At 40.2% G+C, this 23531-nt stretch overlaps 1 protein-coding gene across 12 annotated transcripts in view; it reads right to left on the bottom strand.

Moving 5' to 3' along the window:
• FGGY (FGGY carbohydrate kinase domain containing) overlaps positions 1 to 23531 on the bottom strand; it is a 424150-nt gene that overhangs the window by 127201 nt on the left and 273418 nt on the right. For all 12 annotated transcript variants that reach the window (XR_003004668.1, XR_003004667.1, XR_003004665.1 and 9 more), the window contains 2 exons: positions 20401 to 20508; positions 5399 to 5460 (listed from right to left, as the gene is read on the bottom strand). Coding sequence is in view for 7 of the 12 variants with exons in the window: in XM_024756234.1 (XP_024612002.1) it covers positions 5399 to 5460; positions 20401 to 20508 (170 nt within the window). In the remaining 5 variants the exon portion in view is untranslated. The remainder of the gene's footprint in view (positions 1 to 5398; positions 5461 to 20400; positions 20509 to 23531) is intronic.

The following is a 23531-nucleotide window of genomic DNA, read 5'->3' as shown; positions in this document are numbered from 1 at the left end:
ATCACTAAGCACAGTGCCAGGCACACTGAAAATTCTTAAAAAATGTTCTTGGTCTTTCTTTCTCCTTTTCTTGCTCTGGGGCGGGGGCATTTATACAGATTTTAATGGGAATGTTTAGCTATATTCTGAGATTTGGCATATGGGGGACCAGTACATTTTTAAAGTGATCCTCAGTGGGATTATAGAAATCACAGAAGCAAAAGAGGTTTGAAGAATAAATCATATCAAGAAAAGTTGATTGTTCTGAAAGGAATAACAAAACACTCCAGGGAAAATGGGAAAAAAGAAAGACAGATTGAGAGAGAGGATGGGAATTAGCAGAACCTTGCACCCCTGAGAGACCGGAAATTCACAGAATCACAATGAGAAATGACCACTGCTTGCAGTGACTGCTGAAAAAGGAGCTCAGAACATGCTGGGCTTCTCTGTCTCCAGTCCTCCTCCAGTAGACCATAAACTTGCTGAGGTCAGGAGTCATGTCTTCCACTGACCCTCCGTCCCCACCAATGGTCTGGTTTATTCTCCCCAGAGCAGCCAAAGTAATCCTTTTAAAAGGTAAATCTGACTGTGTCTTCCATCTGCTCAAAAACACAAACCTTGAAAAAAGTGCAGTGGTCTTATAGCTTTTTACAATGACCCGCATGGTTTGACCCTTGGCTAAATTTTACCTCTCATCTGTCCCCCATTCCCTCACACTTTGGTCAGTCACAGTGCCCTTTACAATGTCCACTGAGCTTGCCAAGCTGGCTGCTGCTTCCCGGCCTTGGGACTTGCTGTTCCTTTGGGCTAAAGGGATCTCCTCCATATAACCATGGCTTGATCTCTCTCTTTATTCAGTTCAGAGTCCTGTTTGAGTGCCACCTCATCAAGGACGGCTTCTCCACCTGAAATAGTTCCCATCCATCACTCCAACACCTCTTGTCGTTCTATGTCTCCTTACTCATCTCTATTTTTTTTTAGCATGCTTACCAATTCCTGGAGTACGTGCTCTCTCTCTCTCTCTCTCCATACATACAAACATAAACATACATGCACATACATATAGGTATACGTGTGTGTATGTGCGTGAGCACAATTTCCATGAAAACAGGGATTGTTTTTTTCTTTGTTCACTGTTATACCATACGTGCTCATAAGACACTCATCAGACAGTCAGAGGACCTGGATTTTAACCTTGGCTCTGCTGTCAACCTTGAATCCAGCACTTGTGGATTATGACATCTTCCCACCGAACTGTGCCATCACCATAACCTCATTCTGAACCACTGGTAAAGATTATTTAAGAAAAGTAAGACAATAATGGGCAGTTTAGAGGAAAAGAGCTGAAGTTATCATCAATGGAAGGTGATCTCTGGCTACAGAGTAACATCTCTGGATATTTGGCCCTACATAGAAAGAGACTCCGGTTGCCATTTACATGCATGGGTACATCTAGTTATTGTTTACTTAATTCATAAGCTCACAGAAGGCTTCTCTTCAGGATGAAGCCTAGAAGGATTACAGTAAATCAAGAGTATAAAATACTCAATCTGTTTATCAACACTTGTTTCTATGGTTTCAAATAGGATTTGCTGATGCTAAACTCTGAGATAGGGGTGACCTGCATTGCTGTTTGCAGACAGCACTAAGTCACACCACAAGAGGCATACAGTTTTTGAATCCAAGGGATTTGTTGTCCCTTCCAAATAACTAACTTCACTTAATAACAACTATTCCTATTTCTAAGATCTGAAGCATAGTGAGTGCTAATCTTGATATAGTCTATTTATAGATCTGATAAGATAGAGACACATTTTCCTTTGCAAGACAATAAAAAGAAATTGGAAGGGAAGAGAACCAATATTGAATGCCTACTAAGTATACACAAACTGGAGATAAAATTTTGAGAGTCATCAAAATATAGAAGGAAATGAAGCCAAGAATGTAGATGGGATCACGGAAAAGACCACAAAGAGAGAAGAGGTCCAAGAATGTAGCTGTGATGAACTTTGTTGTTGGTGACAGAGAAAAGGATCATAGGCCTGAAAAGGAGATTAAGAAATAGTCAGAGATACAGAAGTAAAACTGGGTGAGGGTGACATTCTGGCAAGCCAAGAAAAGAGAGTGTGGGAAGGAGAAGGAGTGATCATTGGTGCCACATGGAGCTGAGAGCTCAAGGAAGGGGACTGGAAGACATCCTGTGGTCGCCGAGGACCTGAACAGTAAACGTTTCAGGGGCCGATGGTGACAGAATCAAACTGGAGTGGGCAAGGGAGGAGTGAGGAAACTGACCAAGAGTACAGGCAATGCTTTGGAGCAACTTAGCTCTAGATAGAGGGAAAAATACAGAGAGGTAGCTGGAAAGCGGGAAGAAGTCAGCTGGCATGTGAAGAGACGTGGGATGTAAATCCAGTCTGACTCTAAGATTGAGTTCTATAAATTACTGCTTCTGGACCACACTGTGCTGCTGTTTCTCTGGGTTTACATGCTAATCCACAAATCCTCCCTTTCTTCCTATTTTCAATCAAAACTACTCACATGAGGCTCAGCTACAGAAGAAAGTTCCGGACATTTTGAGTTATTTCATTGCAAAGTCTAACCTATCCCTTAGATTTGCGTTGAGGTCTAAGATCTTCAGAGACTGGCATTTCCACGGTCTACTTTCATCCTCATAACACCTGGAAAATGAATTAAGCAGGGTGGGATCATTGTAATTTTATAGGTGAGGAAACTGAGTCACCAAGACATTGATGGCAGAATTGGTACCAGAAGCCAAGACTTCAGTCCAGTGTTCTTGCTACTCCATGAGAAGGCAGGCAGGTGATGGATGACTGACATCTGCTGCTTAACCCTAGAACAATCCCCTCCAAAATGTCCTCCTCTTTTATAATCATTAGTAATAGTAGTAGAAGTAGTAGTAGTGGTTGTTGTCGTTGTCAGCGTACAGTTTACAAAGCCTTTCCAAATACATTGCTTCTGTAAACTCAAAATAAATTCTCAGAGCTATCCATGGCCGGTTTTCTCACATCTACTATCCCATGTTCTGATAAGGAAACTAAGGTTCAAACAACTATGTATGTGGGAGCTGAGATTTGAATCTAGATCTCTAAACTCTACATCTGTGCTCTTTCCTTTGGGTTAGAGGTTTTAAAATGCTGGATCCCCTCACGAATTTGATAAAAGCTATGGCCCCTCTTCCCAGAAATGTACATGTAAGTATATAATCAACAAAACTCTGCACACAATTAAGGGGTTCCCTGGTGGTCTGAGGTTAGGCATCCCTCTTCTAGGTTATGTGGTCTCTAAGCCAACTAAAGTGCTAGTTATTGGCTAAGTGGTATGATCCCTGTAGATGGTAATGACATTGTAACTAGAGACTCGTAGAAGGGAAAGCTTATGAAACTTTTCTCAAACTCCTTGGTGGGATCAATCCTCCTCTGCACCCTGATGACACAGAGTTTATATTCTAGTCAGTATGCAGTTCATTCTGCTCTGTGCAGGTGTGCCTCCCCATAAGAACAGACGTCCCTTGGTGGAATGAAAATTTCTAATACGAGTAACTACAACAACTTTTATCACTACCACTACCATTTACTGAATATTTTTTATAGCTCAGCAATTGTTGCTATATCCCAGACACTATTTGAATTCATTTAATTTTCTCAACAACCTTATGAGGTGTTTACTGTTATTATTTTTCTGTACAGTGAAGTACTAAGGCACAGTGAGGTTAAGTACATTGCCCAGGGTAACAAGCTATTAAAGGGTGCAGCTGAGACAGGCAATTTGACTCCAGGATCTAGGATAGTAACCTCCACCTTCGACTATCTCCCTTTTGCCAGGTACTAGCTACATGAATGGGGTTTCTCTGAAAATATTATAAAATACCTTACTTTTGTTAAAAAGCCCAACCACTAAGCATTATTATCATGAAATTCATTCAATAATTATTCTTCAAACTTCTTATTTCAAAATAATTTTAGATTTACAGAAAAATTGCAAAACTAGTATGCAGACTTCCCCTATACCCACCATCTAAGAAGTTAACATAAATATAGTATTATTACTAATCTCCATACTTATTCGAATGCTGACAGTTTTCCCCACTAATGTGCTTTTTTCTGGCCAAGATCTAACCCATGATCATACATTGTTTCTAGATGTAGTAGCATCTTAGTCTCCTCAAATCTGGGACAATTCTCTAGTAATTCCTTAAGCTTCCTAATCTTTGAAGCATATTGGCTAATCATTTTGTAGAAATTACTTAGGTTAATTCTTTTCTTTCCCAAACCCCCATTAGTATGATCATGCTATTTATTATTAATACTATAGGTTTATTTTTTTCACTGTTTGTATTTCACCCCCACCACACACATCCATCTATCTATCTATCTATCTATCTATCTATCTTTTATTTATTTTCAGGGGGACATGAAGCATCATCATGATTCTAAGAGTATGAGTTATATAAACAGGTATACTCAAAGAAGTGTCGCTCCCTCCTACTACCCTGTTCCCATTTCCCCATTATTTTCATCCCATTCCTACCCCACCTCCTATAGCTAACAACCTCATGAGTTTCTAGTTTAACTTCCCTATATTTCTTTCGCATAAATGAGTAGGTACACATATATTTTCTTATATCACCTTCTTTTTACATAAAAAAGAGTATATTATAAACACTCCTTTATGGACTTCCCTGGTGGTGCAGTGGTTAAGAAGCCACCTGCCAACGCAGGGGACATGGATTCGAACCCTGGTGAGGGAAGAACCCATATGCCGAGGAGCAACTAAGCCTGTGTGCCACAACTACTGAAGCCCACGCACCTGGGGCTCGTGCTCCGCAACAAGAGAAGCCACCACGATGAGAAGCCCACGCACCACAATGAAGAGTAGCCCCCGCCCGCCACAACTAGAGAGAACCTGCGTGCAGCAACAAAGACCCAACGTAGCCAAAAAAATAATAAATAAATAAATAATATACTCTGCTTTCTTCACTTAACAATATATTCTGGAAATCACTCCTATCAGTTACTATCCTGTTTCACAGATGAAAAGACAGGCTTAAAGAAGTTGAATAACCTGCCCAAGGTCACATAGTTATTAAGGAGAAAAACTGGAGTTGAAGCCAAAGAAACTTTGACTCAAAAAAATCCATGCTCTTTCTTCTATGTCAGAGCTTCTCAACCATGATTACTGGCATATTCTTGGAGGACCTCTAGTTTTTTTGTGGATTCTCTTAGATTGTTTTGAAAATTAATACATGTGTGTCCTGGATCATCCAGATGACTATCTCATAACCAAGTACTGCCAGGCATTCTCATTGCTCACAGGATCTGAAAATCATGCAGCTGCCTAAAGTCAGTGCCCCTCATGTGGTCGGGCATGGAAAACTGTAGAGACCAGAGGGAGCTGTTACCTGGCTGTGGCCTTGGCTTGTAGTTCAGGGAAGGCAGCATGGCCCTGCACCATGTGATCTATCTGAAAAACAAGAGAGAGGGGTCAATTTTATAGCTTCTCTAGTCTATGTTAAAGCCAGAAGAAGATATATTAAAATGTCTGTTTCGTTCAATTCTTTGTCTACAGAGGATCCAAGAATATTAAAACGCTAACTCAGCAAGAGTGTCTCAGCTCTTTCAGAAATCTAGCTTTGTTTAACCAACTGCTGGCCTCTTGGATTTATAAAAACAAAGAAGTTTAAAGAGAAGAACAACAGGAAAAGAAACTCCCAAGGCTGAACTGGTAGCAGCAGGTAGTATCAGGTCCAAGAATGAGGTTTGACAGAGGCATGAGAAGGAGGTGTAACTGAGGGTAAATGAGGTAGAGGGGGGCCGGCCTGGGTGTTAAAAGCACAGGCCTCTGGATTACATCATCTCCCCCTCCGGTTATCCCACGCTGTTACCCCAGGGCAATGTCAGGCCTTGAATTATTCTCTGTGTCTTACTAATGGAGAAGTTGAGTGAAACAGTCTATGAGAAGGGAGTCCCAGTTTAAAAAACACAAAAAAGAGTTGCCCCAGAGCTGTCAAGAGAATCTCCCCTGACTGAGAAGTTATCGCATGGGAAACTGGGACAGAGCTCTCCAAGGACAGAAATGTCTGAGCTCTGCAGACAACCATCTTCTCATTTGAAATTCCACGTCTAGGATCTATTCCTTAATCCACTTGGTGGCTCTAAACAAAATAATATGCACTATGCATCAGGAAGGGATATGTTTCCCCATGCTGTGACTCTGCTTGCTAAACCACACCCAACAATGGGCTTGAGTTCCTGAACCTAATCTGTGTATTGTCTCAACGTTTACATGAATCCCCAAAACAACCATTCTGATCTATTTATTTTCATTCAAACTACGAACAGACGGGTTATTGTGGCCTCATGGGGATAGTTTCTCTGAGCATGCTTCCTGAGCGTCAGGTCTGTGTAAAGAGGACGAGATTTTGTTCTGGAGTCACCGAGGCTGGGTCTGGGTTCTGGCTCTGATACTAACTAGCTATGTGACTTTGTGCAAGTCACTTATCTGCTCTGAGCTTCAGCGACCTCCTCTCCCCCTTACCCTGTTCTAGTCTCCTTTTAAAACAGGATTTCTGTGACACAGAGTGTGCCTACCATAATGCCAACAACAGAACAAATGATATCACCTAAAATTTATTGACTCATTTACCATATACCAATACTAAGCTATGCATTTTACATACATTATCTCATTTATTTCTTACAACATTCCCATGGAGATGAGAAAACCAGGACTAGAAGAGATTAAGTAACTTGCCTAAGGTCATAGGGGAGTAAGTGACAGATCTAGGTTTCAAACTGAGTTCTCTCTGTATCTAAAGTCCTTGGTCTTAACTACCATGTCACATTGTCTACTCAACTTCCAGGTATAAATTGTCAAATTCCATTGTGTAGAAATGTGTCAAAATAATACCAAAACAACTGGTGATTTCAAGGGAAAGAAAATCACCCAGGTTTTGAATATTTACTTGCTGAAGGTTCAGTTTTGGGTTACTGCAATGAGGCAGAGTTTGGACCTTAAAGAGTTTGCAATCCAGTCAGAGCATCACAATGAAGCCACTGGCATCAATAATGGATAATTAAAGCCATTACTTGATTTGAGGCTAGTTTCTATGGGAAGTGCTTTAGGAGGTCAGAGAAGGGAGATTTAAATGAGCTTCCCGGAGGAAGCACAGAAGCTAGTATGTGTCCCACATGCATGAATGCAGTTATTTGGTATTTACCAAATGCCTAATACACCAGGTACTGGGACTAGGCTCTGGGATAGAGTGGAAAATAAGAAATACATACAAGAGCATAAAGCAAGAAGTCAATAATTTGGCAATTACTGTACAGTTGTATATATAATATTTGGCAATTATTATATAGTTGTATATATAATAATTGCCAAGAACAGGCAGTTTGGAGGAGTAAAGGGCTAGAGGCAAGGGATACCAGAAAGGAGGCTGTGATGAGATATGAAGACGGAAAGACAAATCTGGGTATAGACAGTAAGAAGACTGGTCTAGCCCTGAGACTGGCATATCATAGATTCTCAATAAGTATTTGTTGGATAAATGTGGGATGTACAAACCATAATGGACCACATGCCCACAGAATACCATGTACTTCTTGGGAGCACTTACCACGCTTTGTATTTGTGTCTGTTTGTGTGGGGCACACATTGGTCAGAGGGTAACTGTATGTTAAATTAGAGAATAAATGAAGTGGTGAAAATATGGATGCATGAGGAGGGTATGGACAGACAGTGGTTCTTAAAAGTCAGATAAGTGACTATTGTTTTACTGAATTGTAGGCCACAGGAAATTATTTCGATTTGTGGAGCAAAATAATGACAAGTTAAGGAAAATTAACCCAGTAGGGTATGTACAATGGGGAGATGACTAGGCACAGAGGCTAGGAAACACAGACAGGGCTCAGAGGCTGACACTGGGAATACAAGGCACAAATATCCCCTGTCCTTGCTCTATTGCAGCATTTATCAAGTTCTTCAATAACGATTAGTTTATATGTCTATCTCTTATCTTACACTCTGAGCTCTTTCAAACCAAAAACCTCATTATTTCCCATTCTTCAGTGCCTACAATGCCTGGCATCTCGAAAGAATGAATGAGACACATTTTGAAGAAAATAAAACAAAACTTAGTGACTGAGTAGTTACAGAGCATAAGAAAATCAGAGTGAAAGGATGGCTTTGAACTTTTGGGTCTAATAAAAGGAAATGTGGTCATTTTAATCATGTCTTTTTATTTTTCTGTATTTGTGATGCTTTGGGATCTGGGGCCCTGTTGACCCTGGAGAGACTGCCCTTTCCAGGGCTCAATTCCTAGAGATAGTAAAGGACCCCACTGGCCTGTAAGCATGCCTTTCATATGCAAACTGACTAATACAGAGCACACCTCCTCTATTTCCCTGCTCTAATCACCCCAGAGCCAGGTTCCAGACAACTAGGGACAACCTTAGTGCTTCCCATTTGGCCCTACATGGTTTAGCCAGCCCCCTCTTCTGGAGAACTGTAACAAACTATCCTTTCAGTGGCAATCATCTCCTGATCTGCTGGCCTCATCATACCTGAATAATAATAAAATCTACATTTTAAGACAGTAGCTGAAAACACAGGCTTTGGAAACAGACTTAGGTTCAAAACTCATGGTCTATACTTATATTCTCTGCTACCTAAGTTACTTGACCTCTCAGAGCCTCTTCTCTTACAACTGTAAAATGTGGACAGTAAAATTTGCTTTGCAGGGAAGGTTGCAGTGAGTGATATACAGGTGGCTTTTAGATCATAACGCCTATTATTAAAGAGAAGGAAGTACCACCAAAAGAGTAAAAATGGTTGGAAGAACAAGACCTTAAAAGGTCAGCTGCAGTTTTTTGGTTTTTTTTTCCCACAGCATCTGATGACAAAGGCCCACCCTGATTAACAAAGAAGGCGCCAGTTTGTCAAATAACTGAGTACTCATTTCAAAAGCCTGAAGTGCCTGTTGCAAGGGTTGATCTTTCTACTTCTGTTCTTTAATACATTTAGCACAGTATAGAAGATCACAGCGTCCCATTAAGTGGTTATTTGTTTCCCAATAACAAGTGTGACGACAATAACTATATTTGCCAAGTGGCTGCCTTAGAAATATATAGACAGAACCATCCTGACTCTATGACTCTTCACTTGTTTCCTCCATCTTCTGAGATGTCAGCTCTGAGAGCTGGCAGCTGTAGGAGAAGGCAGAAAAGGCTACAAACTATTTGGATAGGTAGGAAGCTTAAGCTGGGTGGAGTCAGATCTTTCTCAGGATGGCTTTCAGGTCAGGATCAAGAGGAAAAGGCCATCTTACAATACATAACTAGAATTGTGGGGCTTTTCGGCATTTCCTTATTAAGGTGGCACCTGCATTTGGAACATGGGAAAAATAGAAATGCAATACAGTATAACACAGAGATCATACATGGGTAGTATGAGGTGGCATCTGGCCCACAGATGTATTTTACGTGGGATATATAATGTGATTAAAAATGAGCCAATATTTTAAAACTGGGAGATTTCACTTTTAGTCCAGATTTTGGTTTCTGTTGAAGAACTGGTGAGTGTAAAACACTGGGTCACCATATTCCCCCATGGCAAGGGTCAGCTGGAGCTGAGTGGTGACTGATCCCTTCAGACAGGCCTGTACCCTCCAGTTTGTGAGAGGCACCACCACTCAATTTATCATCATGATGGCACTAATGTTTTACCTGTAGTAGCAATCTATTTCTCTATGCCCATCTCTCTGTCAAAGGAGGGAACATGGAATTCAGCCCGAGAGTACTGAGAGCTGAAAAGAGAAACTTCTCTGTAGAAGTAAAAAATACCTCATTGCCTGGTGTGTTTATTCATTTATGCTGTCTGACTTCTTTAAGCATTTGCGTTTTTGACCCTTGATATGACGGAGAGAACGCAGACAAGGACTCCTGAGACCTGAGCTCAACTCTGGCTCAGGGCATGACCTTGGACAAGACCATTTCTAATTCTCTCTCTAAAACACTGAATAAGTTAATACGACAAATAGGCAAGAGTTTGTAAAACTACACAGAGAACTGCACCGCCTGAGATAGCAAAACCTTTGGCAAAGAGTTTACAGGCAAGAAAAACACATCACAAAGGCAAATTTAAAATTTAAGAATTTTAGGTTCCATGATCATTTTGCTAAGACAAAGCTATCTTATTGCTTGATGGGTTTTTCTCTATTAAAATCAGTTTTATCTATTAGTCTCTTCTTTTTTTTTTTTTTTTTTTAATAGGAAATGGAGCAATCTGCTCTTTTTTTAAAATTGTATTTATTTATTTATTTTTGGCTGTGTTGGGTCTTTGCTGCTGCGCGCGGGCTTTCTCTAGTTGCAGCAGGGGGGAGGCGGCTATTCTTTGTTGCGGTGCGCGGGCTCTAGGCACATGGGCTCAGTAGTTGTGGTTCGTGGGCTCAGCAGTTGTGGCTCGTGGGCTCAGTAGTTGTGGCTTGTGGGCTCTAGAGCACAGGCTCAGTAGTTGTGGCGCACGGGCTTAGTTGCTCCGGGACATGTGGGGTCTTCCTGGACCAGGGCTCAAACCTGTGTCCCCTGGATTGACAGGCGGGTTCTTAATCACTGCGCCACCAAGACTATCTGTTAGACTTGAGGCTGCCTTTTTCCTTCTTTACAGGTAAAACAATCATTAGGCTCAGAGCAATGTTCATCACTTGTGACAACTGCTTTTTTTCCATTTGTATTTACCTGTAATGTCACTTCTTCATCTAAGCTATTTCAACTCTTTGCTTACCTAATCTTATCTCAAAGCAAAAACATTTTGCCTGATTTTTCCCAGCTTTGAAATTCTCATGAAAATCTAATGAAAGAAGCAAGCCCAATCTAGACAATTTTTTTAATACTGCTGGAAAGGACTGCGAGTTTCAATACTGAACAGTTCCTAGGAACAACAAACATTCCGGAGAGGAAAATATAAACTATATGTTGATTTTTTTTTTTTTTTTTTACAACTTTAATATAAGCTTTACATAGGACAATTTCTCTTACAAGTTGATCAATTCTGATTTAATGCAGGGCTAGTTTAGTCAATTTCATTCACCATCAAAATTGGTAGCTTTGTTCATTTTTACAGTTTGTTAGTTCACTGATTCATGAAACTAATGTGATACACGTCTACTCTGTGCTAGGCATCATTCTAATAATTCAGGATACAAAGACAAATAGAAGTCGTCGCTTTCACAAAGCTTTGACTTATGAAGGGAAAATGGGTATCCCAATATTCAAATATAGTCCAGACTGATAAGGTTTTATAGATTTAATGAATGTTAATTGAACACCTACTCTGTTCTGGTCATAGTAAGCACAGGGGATTCAGTAGCAATTAAGGTAGGTGTACTTTCTGTCCACTCGGAGATTATATTCTATTGACATATAGAGTCAACAAATACATATAATAATTAAAGATAGTGATTAGTTCTTTGAAGGAAATAGATAAGTTACTGTAATATGAACACCGATTTTAGATAGAGGGTTCAGGAAAGACCTGAGGGTGAAATTTAAGATAAGACATGAAAAAAAAAAAAAAAAGAAACAACAATTTCCAAGTAAAGAGTATGACAAATGCAAAGATTCTATAGTAGCAAAGAGCTTCATATGTCCTAGGAATTGACAGGAGTCCAGTGAGACTAGACTGGAGTAAGTAAGTAGGAAAGTTGTATAAAATGAGGATAGAGAGGTAGAAAGTGGAGAAAATCAAGCAGGCCACGGCAAAGGCTTTAGATTTTATTCTAAGTACTATGAGAGGATACAGAAAGATTTTTTTAAATTGAAGTACAGTTGATTTACAGTATTTTGTCAGTTTCAGGTTTACAGCATAGTGATTCAGTTATTTTTTTCTGATTATATTCCATTATAGGTTATTACAAGGATTGAATATAGTTCCTCTATTATACAGTAAATCCTTGTTGCTTATCTATTTTAGGTTATAGTAGTTTGTATCTGTTAATGCCATACTCCTAATTTGTCCCTCCCTCGATAACTTTGGTAGCCATAACTTTGTTTTCTATGTCTGTGAGTCTGTTTATATTTTGTATATATATTAATTTGTATTATATTTTAGATTCTACATATAAGTGATATAGTATTTGTTTTTCTCTGTCTGATTTACTTCAAGAAGTATAATATTTTCTGGGTCCATCCATGTTGCTGCAAATGGTAATATTTCGTTCTTTTTTATGGCTGAGTAATATTCCATTGTATATATATATACCACATCTTCTTAAGCCAATCACCTGTTGATGGGCACTTGGGTGGTTTCCATGTCTTGGCTATTGTAAATAGTGCTGCTATGAACATTGGGGTGCATGTATCTTTTTGAATTAGAGTTTTCTTTTCTCTGGATATATACCCAGGAGTGGGATTGCTAGATCATATGGTAGCTCTATTTTTAGCTTTTTAAGGAACCTCCATACTATTTTCCATAACGGCTGCACCAATTTAAATACATTCCCACCAACAGTGTACGAGGGTTCCCTTTTCTCCACACCCTCTACAGCATTTATTATTTGTAGACTTTTTGATGATAGCTATCCTGACTGCAGTGAAATTGGAACACTCCCTCACACCATATACAAAAATAAACTCAAATGGTTTAAAGACCTAAATATAAAACGTGACACCATAAAAATCCTAGAAGAGGAATAGGCATTCTTTGACATAAATCGTAGCAATACATTTTCTTAGACCAATCTCTCAAGGCAAAAGAAATAAAAGCAAAAATAAACAAATGGGACCTAATCAAACTTAAAAGCCTTTGCACAGCAAAGGAAACCATCAACAAAATGAAAAGACAACCTACAGAATGGGAGAAAATATTTGCAAACATTGTGACCAATAAGGGATTAGTCTCCAAAATATGCAAACAGTTCATACAATTCAATATCAAAAAAACAAACAACCCAGTCCAAAAATGGGCAGAAGACCTAAATAGACATTTTTCTAAAGAAGACATACAGATTGCCAACAGAAGGGTTTTAATCAGGGAAGAAACATAATCTTATTTGATTTAAGAGAAATCATTCAGGAGTTCCACTTTTTTTTTTTTTTTGGAGACTTTTGATTAAATGTTTATTCATTTTAATTTTGCCTTTTTAAAAATTCTGAAGCCAGTATATTGTTTTTATCACATCTGAAATATTTTTCTTTTTTAAAAAAGTTTTATTTTATTATTTTTATACAGCACGTTCTTATCAGTTATTTATTTTATACATATTAGTGTATACATGTCAATCCTAGTCTCCCAATGCATCCCACCACCACCACCCCTCTGCCCAGTTCCACTTCTTAAAATGGCTAAATAGTTCTTATCATATGAATTCTTTCCCAGATAACAATTATAAATGCTGATCAAAATATATCAAACAATTCCCTAAAGATACTGGGAAGTGACCAAAGCCAGGTAGAAACTGAGAAGGAACAGACACATTGAAGGAAAAAACATTTTTTTTTTTTTTTTTTTTTTTGCGGTATGCGGGTCTTTCACTGTTGTGGCCTCTCCCGCTGTGGAGCACAGGCTCCGGACATGCAGGCTCAGTGGCCATGGTTCATGGGCCCAGCCGCTCCGTGGTATGTGGTATCCTCCCAGACCAGGGCACAAACCCATGTCCCCTGCACTGGCAGGCGGACTCTCAATCACTGCGCCACCAGGGAAGCCCCGGAAAAAAGAGTTTTACATGTGTTTCTTGATTTTACAGATTTTTGCCTGAGGGCAGGCCCTAATCAGTGCCATGCAGGACAGCTAATACTCAGATAGATAGAAATATGCAGTCTTCATAGCTAAGAAATTAGAGGTCAGAGTTCAAGGCCACCATAGCAACTAGAAAATAAAAGGTAGGGAGATCTCAGAAAGGAGAGAGACATAGAAAGGGAGCTCAACACTATGCATAAATGTTACCTTAATCTCTGGATGATCTCTGAATTACATAATAAGTAACCCAACTAAGGCTTAAAGAACTCAACAAAGGAGAGACAAAACTTGTAGTTTGAGTTGCCATTAAATTACCTGCTTAAAAAAAATACTCTTCAGAGAAATAAGAATAATCCACTGTCTCTACAATACATCAGTTACAATGTTCAAGATATGAGTCAAAATTACTAGACATATGAAGAAACAGGAAAATGTAATTCTTACTTAAGATAATGGCCATTTAATGGACAATAACCCTGAAATAACACAGATGTTAAAATTAGAAGACAAGAATTTTAAAGCTAGTAATTTAACAATGCTTAAGGACGTAAAGGATAACACTCTCATAACTAACAAACAGATAGGAAATGGCAAAGAAATGGAAACAATTAAAAAGTAGAAATTCTCGTATTGATAAATATAATATCTGAAATGTATGGGTCCACGAGCTGGTTGGAGATTGCAGACAGAAGAGTCAGTGAACTTGAAAAAAGACCAATAGAGAGTGTCTAATTGAGAGAGAGAAGGAGAGAGACAGAGAGAGAAAGAGAGAGGAATATTGGGGGGAATAAAAAAACCCCAGAAGCCCTCAGGGGCTATGGGACAATAGCCAAAGGTCTTAAAAACGTGTAATTGGAGTCACAGTAGGAGGAGTAAGAGCAAATAGGGCAGAAAAGACATTTAAATATATACATGCTAAAGATTTCCCAAACTTGGTGAAAGACAGGAATTTACAAATTCAAGAAGTATAGCAAACCTGGGGGAGGAAGGATAAATTTCCAAAACACAATATCTGGGCACACCATAATAAAAACTAAGATTAAGGGAAAATCTTAAAAGTAGCCAGAGGAAAAAAATACACTGTACATAGGGGAAGAACAAAATAAAGGATGTTTGACTTCTCATAAGAAACAATGGTGCCAGAATACAATACATTGACATCTTTAAGTGTTGAAGGAAAAAAGAAGAAAACTAAGAAGGTGGGGCTTCCCTGGTGGCGCAGTGGTTGAGAGTCCGCCTACGGATGCAGGGAAGATGGGTTCGTGCCCCGGTCCGGGAAGATCCCACGTGCTGCGGAGCAGCTGGGCCCGTGAGCCATGGCCGCTGCGCCTGCACGTCTGGAGCCTGTGTTCCGCAACGGGAGAGGCCACAACAGTGAGAGGCCCGCGTACCGCAAAAAAAAACAAAAAAAAAAACAAAAAAAAACCTAAGAAGGTGTGTTTTTGTTTGTTTGTTTGTTTGCCAGTAGACCTGCAACAACTAAAGAAATGCTAAAGGAAGTTCTTCACGCTGAAGGGAAATATCAGGTGGAAGCTTAAATTTTCATAAAGAAATAAAAAACAATGGAAATGGTAAATATGTAGGTAAACACAAAAGATTATGCTTTGTTTCTCAGAACTTGTTTGAAATATGTATGACTGTTATGGACTGAATTGTATCCTTTCAAAATTCAGATGTTGAAGCCCAACCCCCAATACAACTGCATTTGGAGATGGAGACATTATGGAGGTAATTAAGGTTAAATAAGATCATAAGGGTGGGGCCCTGATCTGATAGAATTGGTGTCCTTATAGGAAGAGTAAGGTAATTAGGAAGCTGTGCAGGAATCCAGGTGGGTGTACAAAAATTACAGTGAAAGCCTGGGCAGGAGGAGAGAACAGGGAGGCATCTGTTTATGCAGAGCTGGTCTTTGTATCCATGAAGTCATTCCAATTAGCTAATGTGACATGCTGGGGACACACCTAAGTCTACATACCTAGATCCTGTCAAGGCTGATACACATAAGTTTCTCTCTCATGGCCTTACAAAGCCTGCCAACTATATGTGCTTTAATACACTTGATAAGAAAGTCACACTAACTGATACAATAATTGCTTCTCAAGGAAGTCTACAAGAGAACTGTAAGAAAAATTCAGAAAGGCAGCCCTATAAAAGTCAGGTTCAATTCTGGAAAGATCTGGGGCTTCCAGTAGCTGACTTGGATTTGAATCAAGGCTCTCCCCATTTACAACTGTTAAGACCTTGATCAAGTTACCTCACTGTTCTGAGCCTTAGTCACTAGTAAAACTGACCACATAGACATGCTGTGAAGATCAGATGAAATCCTGAATCTTCATGAGGGCCTCAATGTGCTGAGCATAGAACAGATTCTCCCAGTCAGGGTAGTGCAATCTACTTTTATGTGCTATAATAAATTATAATTGTCAGTTCCATATCCAACTTTCCCACTAGATGATAAGCCACTGGAGGACAAGAATCACGTGTGACCATATTCTTGCCTGGCCCAGAGTAATCCCTCAGGAAATCTCTGTAACGTGCTGGAAAGAGTGACTGAATGAAGGGATGGCATCACTACCTCTAACCTGGACAGCACCGAGTACATGGCAAGCTCTTCATATGGAAGAGCTGGCTGACCCCCCTGAGGCTAGCCCCAGGCTGAGGGGCTTTGGTGACAAGGAAGGAGGCAGATAGGCACTCGCAATGCGCCAATTCTGAAACTCCAAGAGCTAGAGCCCTGCAAACATTATGACCCTGTGGCCCAAATTTATAAATGTAAATTCTGGCTTCAAAAAATTCAAAGGTAACTCCCCACCAAGCCCAATTGTCCCAGAAAGCCAATTTCACCATAGGGGCAGCTTAGGGAACTGTCTTAGGCTCTCTTACCCGATGCCTCCCCCAATAAAAATGACTTCAAGTAAGACAGAGAAGAGTGCTTGGACAGAGGGATGGCTGAGGTCCAGTTGGAAATAAGCTTCAGCATCTGGACACAGTGACTGTACCAGTTGGTGCTCTGTGGAAAAAGCCTGGGCAAAAAGTGATGGTTTTTGCAAAACTTTCTGGAGAGTGTATCAACAAGCACGAGACGATCTTTGATGGGTGTTTGGTGAACTGAAGTAAATCATCCATGGGAATGGGGTATGTGCCCTTCTAAGAGGAAATAAATAGCAGCAGCACAAGCTTGAAATGAGTGAAAAACAAGCCCAAATCTCAGACAGATGAAATTGCAAAGGCTCCAGAGCCAGAAAAGATCCTATCCTATTTTTTTCTTCATCCTGAAGTTAACCAGATGGAGATTTTTTTTTAAAGTACCAATCTATTCATATACTTGGAATGAAGGATTTTGCTTTGTGATGGAAGATCTGTATTTAATTGTAAAAATGAAACAAAATATCTTTTTTCCAAATCTAGAGTTTAGATAAATTTTGTTTCTTTTTTCTTTTTTCCCTCTCTTCTTTCCCCTTCTTTACTTCCCTCTTCTTCTTCTATCTCTTCCCTTCTGCTTTAGATGATATACTTACAACTGCATGTTTATAATATATTCTGGACAATGTAATAACGGAGCAGCCACTTTCAGACATAGCTTATGAGAGAATATGTACATATGAAACATGGAATAAAAGCAATGTAACTTCCTCTTATGGTGTTCTGTATGATGACAATAGGCTGTAAAACCGGTGATAAACCAGAATAAGTAAATGGAAAGGAAAGGTGAGTACCAACGGAAACAGGCAAAAAGGCCATTGACACTGCATCAGGAATCTCTCCAGGCTGTGCTTGCTACCCTGAGTTTCAGTTCTTCATGTGTAAAATATGGATAATAACTGTACCTAACTTATAGGGGTATCAGAGGATTAAATAAAATAGGACATGAAAAGCTCTTGGAATTGAGACTGGGACATAAGTCTTCAAAATAAATATTAGGCATTGTGATTATTATGAGTATCATTCAAGGATGAACACGATTTTATACACACATATATACATATATAAATCTCTCCCACAGGAAAATGTACTCAATAAGGGACAATTGTTGTTGTTATTATTATTACCATCATCATTGTTATTATTTTTATATCTCTTTATTTTATAGGTGGTTTCTGTCTCTTTGCTTGGCCTCTCTGGACTGATGATTTATTGGACAGTCTGTTTTGTTCTTGATTCAGATTTTGCCCCATTATGCTAACTTCTCGACTTCCTTAGATTTTGCTTTTTGTAACCCATGGGTAAGTCAGTCATACCCCATTCCTATGTCTAATGAAACTCTATACATAGAACTGCCCTAAGTGTAACTCTACATGCAACTTCATTGGTTGATGATGCAAAATCAACTAGCTAGATAAAGGCCAGAAAGTCCCACGATTCTTGTCAAAAACCACAGTGGACTATTATGAAGATTTTATTAATGGTCAGAAAAGGGTCATTTTTTAAAATTTAAATTCAGGCTTAGGAACAGGCATAACGAATTCTTGTCCACCAAGATACGTCATAATGTTTGGGCAAAGATGGCTTATATCCATAGCAACAGAGCCAACTCTGAGTCAAATACTGGTAAAAGCATTTCTAGACTGACACAGACGGTCAATTAGTAAACTAACTCTCTGAAAACCTGTTGATGGACAGCTTCATGGACAATGCATCCTGCACAAAGAGTTAGTTTACTGGATTGTTATCCTTGTTAAAAAAGACTCTGGGCTGTGTCTGTTATGACTTCTGGTTCTCCTAAAGGTAATTATACCATGATGTGGGCTTGAAAAGGGCTATGTTTCAGTAATGGGTTTTCTATGTGTCATAGAAAGGGAGTGGATATTTAAGTGGAAAGTTGTGTAAATACATAACACTAGTTTAAAGAGGAGACTGTAAAGTTTCAATCCCACTGTACCTTAGGCATAGAGTGATGTCTTTTTCTTGACTTTTCTAGAAAAGTCTAATTGGTTATTAAGACCTATCAGACGTTATTTAATTTATACTCACTGTGCTTCCCTACTAGACGATGAGCTCCTTAAAACCAGGGACTAATGGGGGGACTAATTCAGGTATCTCTACAGCCTGGCGCAAGAGTGAAGGCACAAAACATGCTCTTTGAATTCAGCCACCCACCTATGCGTGCATCAACTTTGAGAGAGAACTTGAGGCAGCTAAGAATAAAAGAGAAACACATGAAGAAATGGAAAATTAATGGTTATTTGTATCCATATCCAGCTTGAGATCAGATCACTTTTGATTTGGCTGGACATTTAGAAAAGCTGGTAGGGGAGCAGACCATAAACAGATGATTTCAGTACAACATAGTGAATGTGAGGCTGAGTAACTGAGCCTGGGTCTTACTGTCCCTTGCTTTCCACATTTAATCCTTCCAAGGTCTGCTGATCTCTTGACCTCAATTCTCAGTCATTATTGCCACTGTCCATTATTGCCAAAATCCTCATGGATTTTTGTCTGTGGACTAACCTATTAAAGCTGGTCTCTTTTCACCCAGCCGTGCACCCTCAGGCCTTCTTCCTGACGGCTGCTAGCCAGTTTTTATAACAGAGATCTGACAGCACCCATCACTATTCCAATCTTTCACCTACTCTCCGTGGTCTACTACCTGAAGTTCAACTCCTTAGCATGTTTTACAGGGACTTCTGTATGGTCCCTGCCCAGCTCTCTAACTTTTATTGTAAGTCATTCTTCTAAGAACAGTTTATGCCACAACTGAAATTCTGCAATTACCCTCAAATATGCCTTGCTATTTTTCACTGCCATGTCTTTGTTCCTATGCAAGTTCTCATACCTAGAAGAATATCCCTACCTTTCTGTGTCTGGTTGGTCCCTATTTATCATTAAGGTGCAGTACAAATGCTTTCTCCCCTGAAAAGAATTCCTTAATCTAGCTTTGTGCGAACTCTATGTCTTGTACCTCTGGTATAGTACTCATCTCACTTTTATAGATCTTCTGTCTTCCCTATGAGATGACCCCATGAATTCAACACATTTTCTCCAAGCACCTTCTATGAACCAGGCACTGAGCTAAATACAAAGAGAAGTATGATATAACCCATGCCCTTAAAAAGTGCGTAGATTTCTGGAAAAGACAGATTATCTCAGAATGCACTAAGAACTGGAGTTACATCTTAAAGATCAAGTAAAACTAGCAAGTGATAAAGAACTCTCCGAGTAGGGAAAGAAGCATATACAAAGGCACAGAGGAGCAGAATAACAGGAGCCATGGGGAAGCTGTGAGTAGGGCAATCTGGCCTTCGTGACAAGCACATGGGTGAGACTGGAGGGGACAGACCACAAAGGGAATGATGTGCCCAGAAGACTATCTGAGCTATGTCCCAAGGGCTACAGGGAACCACTGAAGGATTCTGGCTGGAGATTAACATAGTCCTTTTCACCAAGTAGAATATTACTCCTGCTGCCGTGAGAAAAATGGGTTGTTCTGTGAAAGAAAGATAGGTGAGAAGATGGGTTAGTCATCAATGCCTGGATCAACATTTATTCCTTTGGCAGACACGGGCTACATATGCTCCGTATGTGAGACTTTATCCTAAGAGAAAGTTAATTCTTCTGATGTAGGAGTCTGCAAGTCTTCCATATCCTGGGTATACGGGGAATGTGACAAAATGGACTAGTCAAGGGTGTAAAAACATTAAAGACCATATGAAGAAAGTGTCAACTTACCAATTTTCCAGTAACGCTCTGGCCACCTTCATTCAGCCAGAACCCAGGGACCATGGCTGAGAAATAAGGGCCCCAGACTCCTGGTACAAAGATCGGGTTTTTGCTGATCTGGAAAGAAAGGGGCAAAGTATGTGAAAATATTGGCCCTCAAGGCCAGAAGGAGCCTTATCCTCCTCCCATGTGATGTTTCTATGACCACAGAATTCAGCTTCTTATTAAATACCTTTGATGGTGGGTAAGTTAGTCCTGACAAAGGACGGGCCTGGCTTCACCTCTGGAAACCTTTCTGATAAACTCATTCAGGCGTCAAGGTAGAAGAAAAGAGATCATTTTGGAAAGAAACTGATGTGACAGTTCCTGGCCAACTCCCTCTCTGTGGTAGACTGATTGTAATAATGGTCCCCATTTTCTAGCCCTCCCTGCTTCCACCCACTGTGCAATATGACTTCGCAGCGCCTCTTGTTGAGAGGTGGGGTTCCCAACCCTTGAGTCTGGGTCAACCTTGTGACTTGGTTTGGCCAACAGAATGAGGCGGAAGTGACACTGTGCACCGGTTTTCCAGGTTTAGGCCTCGACAACTGTGTGCTTCTGCTCCTCCTTCTCTCCCTCTGCCACAAGAACATGCCCCAGCGAGCCTGCTGGATGGATATGCAGCAAGCTGAGTCAGCTCAGTTGTCACACGTGATGTTTCAGATACGTGAGAGGGCCCAAACAGGATCAGCAAATCCTCGCAGTCCTCCAGCAACTGGCGAGCCTGAATCACCAGCATCACCCAGCCAATCGATAGACTTGTGAACAAAAATACATGTCCTTTTGTATACCGCTAGGATTTTATGTTTGTTTCTAACCTAGCATTTTAATGGCACGAAATAACTGATATATCCCCCTCCTTCTACAAACACTTATTAGACACCTAATAGCATACCATTTCTCTCAACTGGGTGCTGAGGACACAGAGATGAATCAGAAAGAGTTCTTGTCTTAAGAAGCTCCTCACCTCAGGGTAGTTGGATAAGTAAATAGTCAAATAGAAAACAGTGTGGTCCATGGGATGGTAAAGACAAAACATAGGATACTGTGGAGAGGCACAGTGGGTGAGGAATGAAATGGTCCAGAGATGGCTTCTGAGAGAATGGGACATAAGCTTAGACTAGTAAGATTTAGCCAGATGAATTAGAACAGGCACTCCATGTCAAGGGAATAGCTTGAACAAAGACATGCAGGTGAGAGAGATGCTCTCATTATTCAAGATACGGCAACGTCTTTTTTTGGTAGCAGACCGTGGAAGCCCATTAGGTGTTAGGAAAGGACATCAAGAGATGGACTGGGACAGGCAGGGACGGACCACGTGTTCACTCATCTGGATGGCACGAGCTTCTCATCCACCCAGCAGGGATGAATGCTGAAGTGATATTATGGTTGTGGAAGGGTGTATTAAAAGGTAGGGAGGAAAAAGGAGTTAGGCACACTGGGTCTACTCCTGCATGTCTTGAGGCTGGGCAGAGAATCTATTCATTCATTTATTCTACAAATATTTATTCAGCCCTTACTACGCCAGACCCTGGGGATACAGAAGTGAACTGAATATAACCATAATTTCTGCCCTCATAAAGTTTATAGTACAGCACTTCAGCATATGGATAAACCTTCTTTAAATGTCTGAGCTCTAACTATTCTGGTTCCCTTTTCACTAAATGAGTGATTCCTCAAATCAGCAAGAATTCCACCCTCCAAAGAGGAAGGGGGTGAGGGAAGGCAGGAGACTATACAATATTATCAACTTTAAACTTTGCCAAATAAAGGTAATTTATAAAAGGGTAAATTTAACACCTAAAGGAAAAAGAATAATCTCAGGGGGAAAAAAAAGGTTTGTTTGTTTGTTTTCCTGCAAGAAAAGACAGTTTAGCTTTCATTGACATATTCACTCATTTCTTTATGGGTTCAACAGATGTTTCCTGAGCTCCTACTGTGATCCAGGCACTGAAAGCAAATGTAAACAAAAGAGCATAGTCTCCACCTTCACGGAGCTGTTCTCTTCAGAGGGAGGCAGACTAGAGAGACCAATGATTCAGGTTTGGCCAGGATTCTCCTAGTTTTAACACCAGAAGTCCTATGTCTTGGAAAACTCTCAGTACTAGGCAAAAGGGACAACTGGTCACCCTAAGATGGATATCACACAAATGTATAAATACAAACTGTGATAAATAAATGAAAGAATATCAAAAGTTATTATAAGAGCTCATAAGTGAGGGACCTAATATAGTCTAGGGGTCAGATAAGGCTTTTCTGAAGAAGTGATATTTGAATTAAGATGAAAACATACATAGAAATTATTCAGGTGTGAGTATATGTATATCTGTCTGTATTTGTATATATATGTGTGTGTGTGTTTGTGTGGATATACGATACAGAGAGCGTTCCAGACAGAAGAAGCACACACTAAATGGTCTTCATTTTTGTCACTCTGTCTTTGCCAGTGGAAATTTTATCACATGCCAACTCTAGAAACTACTGCCCTATACTGCATGCCCCAGCTGCTTTGGGGCAAATAAGACAGCCCATGCCAGGCACTTGGGATCCAGGGTTTGGACAGGTGGATGGATACCCACCAAAGTCAAGCCATCTCTTTTCATGCCCTGCACCCCTTCTCTTCCAGAACTCTTCCAGCACCATTAGACAGATTAGTTTCAGAGAGGTTGCACGTTGTCCACAGTCACACAGGTAGTAAATGGCCGAGGTGGGACTTGAACTCAGGTAGATACTGGCCTCAAACCCCAGGATATGCTTTTTAAAAAACAAACAAACAAAACTTGTATACATAAATTGCTTAGGTGAGCTTTGCATCACCTCCCCCTACCCAAACCCCAAACCCCACGATTTAAAGATGTTCCTGCATCAGCTTTTGCAGAACTCCATTGGCAGACGGGGGCTCTGCTGCTCAGAAATGGCAGGTGAAGGCTCTGCCCGGCTCTGTCCAGAAATTTCTGAGTTGACTCCTGCTTGTGCTCACTCATCTGGAATGGCACATGCTTCTCGTCAGATATCATGACTAAAGCAAGGAAACAAGGGCACAGAAATATGTTCCCCAGAGCACCTCCAATCACTCCCAAGCTCTGGGAGAAAACAAGTAA

The sequence above is a fragment of the Neophocaena asiaeorientalis genome, unplaced genomic scaffold, assembly GCF_003031525.2.
Source record: "Neophocaena asiaeorientalis asiaeorientalis breed wild unplaced genomic scaffold, Neophocaena_asiaeorientalis_V1.1 scaffold205, whole genome shotgun sequence".
In the NCBI taxonomy this organism is placed as follows: Eukaryota; Metazoa; Chordata; class Mammalia; order Artiodactyla; family Phocoenidae; genus Neophocaena; species Neophocaena asiaeorientalis.
Note: the sequence above shows the minus strand (reverse complement) of the source record. Positions and strands in the feature narration are given on the sequence as shown.